Source organism: Panthera leo, chromosome A2 (genome assembly GCF_018350215.1).
Source record: "Panthera leo isolate Ple1 chromosome A2, P.leo_Ple1_pat1.1, whole genome shotgun sequence".
NCBI lineage: Eukaryota > Metazoa > Chordata > Mammalia > Carnivora > Felidae > Panthera > Panthera leo.
Genome location: NC_056680.1, coordinates 18,153,909 through 18,164,220, shown reverse-complemented (window position 1 = coordinate 18,164,220; position 10,312 = coordinate 18,153,909). Strand labels below are relative to the sequence as shown.

The following is a 10,312-nucleotide window of genomic DNA, read 5'->3' as shown; positions in this document are numbered from 1 at the left end:
GACTATGAAATGCATGCAGAGAAACTGTGGAAATGAGACTCACGTCCAGAGAATTCTGTTGTGACTGTTTTGGGTGTCTCAAGTAGACACCAGAGTCCAAGGGTGCTGACAGAGTCTCTGAACTTTCTGGACAGAACTGCGATCCAAAGAGGAACTGGGAATCACTGAGACTGGAGTGATCAGTCTGATTATTATTCCAGCTAGAGGAATTAGTGGTCCTGAAATTAAGCAAGAAAAGAAAAGTATAGCAAGTAGACAAACATCCTGAACAAATGAAATCATAATTCACAACTATTCATTTCAGAATATCCTGGGCAGAGTACTAGTTTGTTCTGATCTAATCCCCTGAACACTGCCAGCACTACCCACAAAGAAACACAAAGAAATTCTGAATGTCAGACATTTTGATTATAGCAACTTAAGAACAATCCGATGGAAATTCAAACATTAAGGACTGACACTATTACTTGTGGTACAAGAGCACTGTGGGCTATGACACCATTTTGGAGATCAAAGTTCCTGAAATCTTTAGGGATTAAAAGAACATTATCTTTCAAAAAGTTGAATCCATTGGGGCGCCTGGGTGACTCAGTCGGTTAAGTATTGGATCCTTGATTTCAGCTTGGGTTATGATCTCACAGTTTGTGAGTTCAAGCCCCATGTTGGGCTCCGTGCTGACAGTGTCAGCCTGCTTGGGATATTCTCTCTCTCTCTCTCCCAAAATAAATAAATAATTAAACTTTAAATAAAGTTGAATTTGTTAATCACTAAGGGAATAAAGTAACTGATGCATTAGTCTGAAGTAATAAGCTAGATTTACATATAGCCACATGGATAAGTCTCAAAAATGTAATTTTGAGCACAGAGAGTAAAAACTGAATGAACTCACATATCATTTATATAACCTTTTAAATATACATCATAGCACACCAAACAAGTATGTAACTGTGTATAGACGTGTACAGAACTCTCATTAACTCTCTTAGAGTATGCCTACAGGGAAGGAAGGGACCAGAATTAGAGGGAGAGTAGGAATCATAACAGAAAAAACACAGGACAGCTTAGTTATGGACTGAATATTTGTGTCCAAATTATTATGTTGAAGTTCTAATTCCTAAGGTGATAGTATTTGGAAATGGGGTCTTTGGGAGGTAATTAGGGTTAGACATGGTCATAAGGGCAGGCCTTCATGATGAGATTAAGGTCCTTACAATAAGAGATGCCAGAGTTTGCCCTCTCTTTAAAAAAAAAAATTTTTTTTAATGTTCATTTATTTTTGAGAGACAGAGACAGAGCACAAGCAGGGAAGAGGAAGATAGAGGAGACACAGAATATGAAGAAGGCTCCAGGCTTCAAGCTGCCAGCAGAGCCTGACGTGGGGCTCGAACCCATGAACCGTGAGATCATGACCTGAGCCAAAGTTGGAGGCTTAACTGACTGAGCCACCCAGGCATCCCTCTTTTTTTTTTTTAATTTTATGTTTTTATTTATTTTTGAGACAGAGAGAGAGAGCATGAGCAGGGGAGAGGCAGAGAGAGGGGGAGACACAGAATCTGAAGCAGGCTCCAGGCTCTGACCTGTCAGCCCAGAGACCAATGTGGGGCTCGAACTCGCAGAGTGTGAGATCATGACCTGAGCTGAAGTTGGACGCTTAACCGACTGAGCTACCCAGGCACCCCCCTTTTTTTTTTTTAAGTTTATATATTTATGCTTTGAGAGAGAGAAAGAGAGAGAGCAGGGGAAGAGCAGAGAGAATCCCAATCCCACTGACAGTGCAGAGCCCAATGCAGGGTGGAACCCACAAACTGTGAGATCATGACCTGAGCCGAAACCAAGAGTTGAATGCTTGACTAACTGAGCCACTCAGACACCTCTCTCTTTCTCCTTCATGTAAGGACACAGAGAGAAGACAGTTGTCTGGAAACCAAGAAGGGAGCCCTCATAAGAAATTATCTGCCTGGCATACGGTTCTAGGACTTCCAATCTCCAGAACTGAGGAAATAAATTTCTATTGTTGAAACCATCCAGTTTAGGGTACTTTGTTATGGCAGCCCATCAGACTAATAGGCCTCATCCAGATTGAAGAATATGATCAACTCAGATTTTTGCACAGGAGGATCCATTAAAAATTGTTTTTGAAACAAGGTGGTATTCCCTTTCACACCTTTAGTGTCTTATTCTTGCTTGCTCTAAGTACTTCCAGCTGTGGACTTCCAACTTGCTTCCCACAGATATATACATTTAAACCTCACATATGGGGGTACCTGGGTGGCTCAGTCAATTGAATGGCCAACTCATGATCTTGGCTCAGATCATAATCCCACAGTTTGTAGGATCATGCCCCGAGTCCGGTTCTGTGCTGGCAGCCCAGAGCCTGCTTGGGATTCTCTCTCTCCCTCTCTCTCTCTCTGTCCCTACCCTGCTTGTGCACATTTGCATGCGCTCTCTCTCCTTATCAAAGTAAATAAATAAACATTAAAAAAAAAGAAACATCTCAATAACAACTTGGGTTACTTAATGCTGTTGTGTAACCTAAAAAAACATGCTTTTCATTAAAATGCACAAACACAAATCATTCCTTTTAATAAAGCTAAATTAAAGTAATTACATAGCATATAAGTACATAATCCAAGCCAACATATATTAATGCAAGACAAAAAGAAACTCTAATAATTCAGCACAGGAAAGAGCAATTATTTTCACTCATAGAACCATTTTCTAAGATTAGCTAAGGTAATGGGCTGCACACATATATTATAATATGGGTTGCATAATCGTTGCTCAAAATAGCTTAAATAGCTCTCTGTGACTCCCCTCTTAGGTTAAAGAGAATAATTAGCTGTGCTGGATAAAAAAAAAACTGTGAGCTTCCAGAAACCACGTAGGATTTACATCTTAAAGCTAGGATCTGGAATTTAACAAAGATTTTCTCTGTATCAACTGAAAGCATTTTTTTTTTCTTTTTGAGAAATAAAAAGCACAATGCTCTAGGTTTTTGCTGAATTAATAACTGTCTTCAGGAAGGTATTAGGAAGAAAAGAAACTAATAATAAAAGCATACCAAAAGCAATTAAAAATCCCTTAAATATATACTAATTCTGGGGCACATCCACCAAGTTAGCAATGGCAAGTCCACTGCATGGCTGATGGACACCAATATAAGTACCTCAGTGGAGTAGTAGAAAGGGCAGTATTTCAGTGAGCCTTGTCAACAGCTGGAGTAGCTCTTAACTCCACAGTACCTACAAATGGTACCACACAAATGAATACGTATCTAAACATTGTCTTGATTTGATCCTTGCTGTTTCAATAGAAATCACTCCAACTGAGGTGAGTTTCTAGATTGTTAGGCCATTTCTAATTCTCACAGGCCTCATACTCCAGAGGCCTAGTTCTGGACACAGAGCCACTGCTCAATTAACACAAATAGCTAAGTTGACATTGCTTTTATCATCAGAACATAGGCGGAGGGGCGCCTAGGTGGCTCAGTCGGTTAAGCATCCGACTCTGGATCTCAGCTCAGGTCTTGATCTCCGGGTCGTGAGTTCAAGCCCTGCATTGGGCTCCATGATGGGTGTGAAGCCTACTTTTAAAAAAAGAAAAGAAAAGAAAATAGGCAAAAGGAAAAAGACAAATATGGGAGAGTGTAGTAGTGAAGGGAAAAGAAGGGGAAAAAGCTGTATGAAGTCACCCTATTACTAATAAACTAATAGGAAAGGTAGCCTTTTTCAATGAAATCAATACAACTATAAGACCTTCATTAAGTATCAGAGTATATAACTTACCCAGAACCTGAGGGAATACTGAGCATCTCTTTGATATTCCAGACGTTAAAATTCATTTCTTATGGTTAGCCCTATTAAAAAGAGAGGAATATTAATTTAAAAGGTTAAGTATAACTTTCCCCCCAAAGATGACTTTACTGGTGACTGTTATATATGGATGAGGACATTTCAGCAACTATATTCCCATTCAATTGGTGGTGAAAATTCCCATTACCTATGTGTCAGAAACAGGTATTTTGGGGGCACCTGGCTGGGTCAGTCAGTGAAATGTGTGACTCTTGATCTCAGGGTTGTGAGTTTGACCCCCCACACTGAGTGTAGAGATTACTTAAAAATAAAATCTTTAGGGGGTGCCTGGTTGGCTCAGTCGATTAAGCATCTGACTTTGGATCAGGTCATGATCTCATGGTTCATGGTTTCGGGCCCCGAGTCAGGCTTTGTGCTGACAGCTCAGAGTCTGGAGCCTGCTTCAGATCTGTCTCTCCCTCTCTCTCTCTGCCCCTCCCCCACTCACACTCTGTCTCTATCAAAAATGAATAAACTTTATGGGGTGCCTGGATGGCTCAACTGGTTAAGCATCCAACTTCAGCTCAGGTCATGATCTCACAGTCTGTGGGTTCAAGCCCCACGTCAGGCTCTGTGCTGACAGCTCAGAGCCTGGAGCCTGCTTCAGATTCTGTGTTTCCTTCTCTCTCTGCCCCTTCCCTGCTCGCGCACTATCTCTCTCAATCAAAAATAAACATTCAAAAAAATTTTTTAATGAATAAACGTTAAAACATTAAAAAATCTTTAGGGGCACCTGGGTGGCTCAGTTGGTTAAGCATCTAACTCCTGATTTCAGCTCAGGTCATGATCTCAGCTTGTGGGATTCAGCCCTGCATCAGGCTCTGCACTGACAGCAAGTAACCTGCTTGGGATTCTCTCTCTCCCCCTTTCCCTGCCTTTTTTTCTCTCTCTCAAAATAAATAAACCTAAAAAAAAAAAAAAAAAAGCAGAGTTGGGATAACTGAATAGCTACATGAAAAAAGATTAAGATTGGATCTAGTCCTTTCACCATACACTACAAAATATCCAAATGGATCAGAGATAATATAAAAATGAAATCATAAAAGAACCAGAGGGAAAGCTGATGCAACTTCAGCTCAGGTCATGATCTCACAGTCTGTGGGTTCAAGCCCCACGTCAGGCTCTGTGCTGACAATTCAGAGCCTAGAGCCTGCTTCAGATTCTGTGTCTCCCTCTTTCTCTGCCCCTCCCCTGTGTGCTTGCGCACTCTCTCTCTCTCTCTCTCAAAAATAAATAAACATTAAAAAATTTTTGTTAATCATAGAGACTGTTTTCTTTTGTATAAAGGTGGTAAAATGCAAGTATAATAATGTACTCTGTTACTGAGGCTGGAAGGAAAGAGGCACTTTCAAGCACTTCTGCTGGGAAGGCCTCTGTGGAGGAGAATTTGGCACTATCTAGAACATTTACAAATGTATTTACTGTTTAATCCAGAAATCCTACTTCTAAGGATTGGGATCTATGCCAATAATACTTTGACAGAAATAGAAAATTACATATACACATGTCTCTTCAATACAATACCATTTATAATAGCAAGACCATAAACAACTCAATACCCATCAGTTGGTGAATAGTTGAACAAACTATGGTATATTCATACAATGGAGTTTTAAGGAACTGTTAAAAGGAATATATACTCTTGTGTATATAAGATATACTTCAATATACTCTGGGAGTGACCTCCCAGAATATTGCTAAGCACAAAGAAAAAAAAAGGTAAGGTGAAGAATAGTGTATGTGGTATGCAATATTTCATCCAAAAATGTCAAGGGAACATGAATATAAATAAATATACACACATAGCAATGTGCTTATTTTTTTTTTAAGTAAGGAGAGAAGAAAAGCAAGGAGGAAGAGAGAGAGAAGAAAAATAGATAAACTGAAAACCAACAAAAACGTTTACCTTGGAGGGCAGAGATAGGGTGGAGAGGCTAGAAATGAAAACTAGACTTCTCCAACTGTAGCAGTTTTTACAGTTTCAACTTTAGAATAATGTAAATACTATAATATAAGTACATATAATCACATAGTCACAAAACGAAATTAAATAAAAAATGGGAAAAACCAAGCAATTCCTACAAAGGAGCAAAATGGAACATACAAGTTGGTTATTGAGCCCCACAAGGAGGGTCTATTTCCAGTGCCTCTAAATATGATACTTTGATACCACATCTCTAGTGAAGTGTAGCCTAAAGACAAAATGAACAGTAAAGGAATCTGTGTGTTTTCAGCAATCATAGTTAGTAAAAAATATATATATACATATATATATGTATAATATACATGTATATAGACATACATGTAATATACATACATATATACATGTAGCATCTATCAGAATACAGCAAATCAATAATATATTAATGTAGTCATTGGGAATAAAAATTTTCAGTGTATGAGAAAAGAGATAGAAATACAAAATAAGGTTAGGCAAAAATCCTACAATCCTAGGTCTGAAATAAATAGAAAATTATTAGTAATTCTTGATGTACAATCTTAGCACCCAGCTTTTGGTCTTGAAATACCATTCACCACTAAAAGGAACCAGTTTTGGGGCAGAAAATGTACAATTTGAGTCTGGGATATCTAGTCCCAGAGAACAAGGAAGCTATCAAAGACTACCAGGGCCAAAGATTACTGGAGAGCTAGCTTAAAGGGCTTCCTCTGTTAAATTTATAGTTTTTAAAACCTTCGTCAGTCACTTTGGAAGATACGCAACCACCTTATTATTTTGAAAGCTGGTAGGGTACACAAAAGAATCATTTCTCTTACCTTTCTAGAAAGACGCACTTCAAAGTAACCAACATATAGATGTGAGAATGTTCTTTATAGAAGTATTTCAGCTAATAAACACAGAATGAATGGTACAATTAGATTATTACCATTTTGGAGGTGCAATGAAAATAATGGATCTAGACAATGATCATAAATGGCTGTTTAAACCATGAGGTGAAAGGTAATAGGAAACTTTATAATGAATAGATCAGGCTGAAAACACCTAAACCCTTCAGTTGATCTTTTATTCACAAAGACAGAAACCAGCCCTAGTATGAGCCTCTTGATGAGGTTCAACAAGAGGTGCCAAGCATTACCAAAGAAGTAAGTATACTTGCCAAAAATATTGATCCCTAATCTAATTAACCTTCTAGATGTAAGGACCAGTATACAGAAAATACAGTGGTTAAATAGAACCAGTGGAATGGAATCAGCAAAATCCAGAGGGGTTAATCCTACAGTTTAAATGATCATATTCCTTTAAAGCATAAGAGGCAAGAAAAAAAAGAGATGTGGGAGACTATAAATTAGAAGAGATTTATGAGCCACACCAACCAAATACAATGTGTTTGGATCCTGAATTATAAGAAAGCAATTAAGAAAATTTAAACATTGACTAGCTACTTAATGATATCAATAAATTGTTACTTTAAGTGTGGTAATGATATTGTGGTTATGATAAAAACAGAGTCCTTATCTTTTATACATACATAAATTTTAAATGAATAAAATAATCTTCAAAACTTTTGTTTTGCTTTAAAATAATAGAGATGGATTAGGGGACCTGGAAAGGGGTACAGACTGCCCCTAGGTTGATAATTGTTGAAGCTAGGTGATGGGTACATTGGCATTCATTCATCCAATGATTTCTACTTGACATGTTTGAAATTTTCCACACAAAAAATTGATGTATGAATTGGTAAATGCCTGTATTAGCTGACAACACCCAACATTGTTACCTCCAGCCCAGACCCCTCTCCTGAACTTCAGACTCCTATATTCAAGTGCTGGCCTGACATCTCTACTTGGGTGACTAATATGCACCACAAACCAACATGTCCAAAACTAAGATCGTCATTTTTTCCCCCAAAACATTCTCCACCTACAGTCATCCTATTCCAGTTAACAGCAACTCCATCTTTCTAGTTGCTCAAGCCAAAATCTAAGAGTCCTCTTTGACTCTCTTCTCACATCCAGTCTGTCAGCAAATACTATGATTCCTTCAAACATATTCAGAATCTGTCCACTTTAAGTTCCTTCTTCTATAGGTTTACCAGATAAAATATAGGATGCTCAAATTTGAACTTCCCAAATATTGCCCAGGACACACTTGTACTAAAAAAAATATTGTTTACCTGAAATTCAAATTTAACTTGGTGTCCTGTATTTTTATTTGCTAAATCTGACAACTTTAGATTCAGAGTTCCTCTAACTTTAAGTCAGATCATGTTATCCCTGCTCCTACCCTACTCCAATACAAGCCAGAATTCCCATGATTATCTCTGGTGTCTGCAATCTCCCCTTAGCCCTGCTTTTTTCCATCTACACTCCATTCCACACTTCTTATGGGGCTTCTCACTGCTGCTTTCCCTTGCTGGGCACACAACCAGCTTCAGGCCCCTTTCCCATACTGTTTTCTCCACTTGGTTCACTCTTCCTTCAGATTATCAGCATAATAGGCCAAACCACAGCCACTACCTCCAGGGGTTCTCTCAAATTATTCAAAACTGTAGCACCTCAATAATCAATGTTTCTTCTCTGCTTTTTCTCCAAAGCATACCATTATTCTAATACACTATATATTTTTAAAATTTACCTTGTTTTGTCTGTCTCAGCACGCACATCCAAGCCTACAAGAATGTAATGTTAAGCTCTTTGAGGATAGGAATTTTTGTGTTCGGTTCACTGCTATATCCTCAGACTCTAGAAATTGTGCCTGGCACATAATAGGTGCCCAGAAAATATTTACTGTTAAATCAGTTTTTTTTTTTTAATGAGAACTAAATTAGGACAATAGAGCAAAACTTTCCAAGTATCCACAAATTTAAAAATACATATGATTTGGTTTTAATTATTACATTTCAAATCCCTAGATCTGCATAGACTTATTACATATTTAAAAAAAGAGGAAGAATTGAAGTAAATCTAGGATTCCTGACTCATGTTTACTTATTTCTTTGATAGTCTGAGCTTTTTTCTTCCATCAACACTTCAGAAATTCTTCCTTCTAGAGTCTTGATTTAGCATCTAGACAATTTTACATACATCACTACAAGACCATTATTACTACATCTAGATGTAAATCCTTTATCATCTTCCATTTCTGTTTATGTTGAGAAAGGAGAATAATTTATGCAGTATGTGGCTTGGGGTTTAGAATAACTATGCTCCTGGTTCCAGACCAAACTTACTCCTAAGAGATTTCTTAAATGTTGAGAAAATCCCATGGTTGCACCCTTGCCTATGTCTAAGGACCACATGGGGCTTGATGTGCTCAGCCTCAGGTTTATCTGTTCTCTATGCATTTACCTGTCACCATGCTACCTATTATAGGCTTTAAATTCCCAGAGGGCAGAAATCCCATCTGCCTATACCTATCCTTGTAGATGCTAGCACACTAGTAATGAAGTAGTAGTCATTCTTAGGTAGGACACTAGGTAAATGAAAACTGAAATGCACACATTACAAATTTTCAAGGGCAGGGTTCTCTCTCCCTCTCATCTCCCAATCCTATTAGAAGAAGCATAAAAGCAGAGGAAACGTTTAAGTGCATGCAAGGTATACAACTGTCTCCCTAGGAAGGGCGCTGGCAAGGAGTTAGACAAGGGAGAAACGTGTGAAGAGAATGCCCTAAGGGGAAGTACACCACCGCCATCATCTGACCCCCATCTTCAACACTGAGACTCCTGAGGCCACAGTGTGAGGTCCTCCACGTGCTCTTCTGGCTCCTCCACTCGGTCACAGAAAAAAACAGTTCTCTCTCTCAGACTTTGTGCCCCTTGGGCCTCGACCAGGCCCTCCTAAACCTCATACGACCGTCCACTCTCATCTTCAGTCTCTTTTCAATTAGGAGACACGCTATGGGCTCCCAGACTAAATCATTCAGATGTCCTTTCCAGAGGCCTCCAAGGGATACTGCATAATTATAAGGCAAATCCCAGTTTCCCGGGTTCCTGTTCACGCTTTCTGGGCCGATTCTCTTTCTTGCGTCTCCTAATCCCAGACTCGGGATGAGAGGCTGTGGACACCCGGGAATCTGACGAAAACAACTCCAAAGGTGAGCACAGAAAGTCTCCTTGAAGAGCCAGAGAGGTCTTCCATCACAGAGAAAGAATGAATGGCTAGGAATTCCAGGACAAGGATCAAGTTGGACAACCCGGCGTCCCGAGAAACTCCTCGACGTCGCCAGAAATTTCGAACCTGTACTCAAGGCCCCCGTATGGCTCCCGGACCTCTCCACCTTCACCCCCTCCCCCTCCCTGCCCTTCCAGGCCAACCCCCCCCCCCCCCCCCCCCCCCCCCCCCCCCCCCCCCCCGCGCCTCCACCTCTGAGGGACAGCTCGCGCCCCACCTGGGGCGTCTCTGATCTTACCTCAAGGCTACTTAGTCCCACTGAAGTTGCCTGAGCATGCGTGGTCCCGCCCCCAAGGCCCTATCTGACCAATGAGGATTAAGTCCTGCCT

The 10,312-nt window shown here is 39.7% G+C and overlaps 1 protein-coding gene across 7 annotated transcripts in view; it reads right to left on the bottom strand.

Annotated features, from left to right (window-relative positions):
- Positions 1-10,312, bottom strand: part of IHO1 (interactor of HORMAD1 1) — a 37,187-nt gene that overhangs the window by 23,761 nt on the left and 3,114 nt on the right. The window contains exons 1-5 of one of the 7 annotated variants that reach the window (XM_042929326.1): positions 10,176-10,194; positions 8,446-8,479; positions 6,627-6,697; positions 3,786-3,856; positions 44-218 (exon numbers count right to left, since the gene is read on the bottom strand). In XM_042929326.1, coding sequence (XP_042785260.1) covers positions 44-218; positions 3,786-3,841 — 231 coding nt within the window. In that variant the 5' untranslated portion in view covers positions 3,842-3,856; positions 6,627-6,697; positions 8,446-8,479; positions 10,176-10,194. Of the gene's footprint in view, positions 1-43; positions 219-3,785; positions 3,857-6,626; positions 6,698-8,445; positions 10,080-10,175; positions 10,196-10,221; positions 10,304-10,312 lie in introns of those variants that run through there. The other 6 variants (XM_042929325.1, XM_042929329.1, XM_042929331.1 and 3 more) reach the window with 6 other exon arrangements.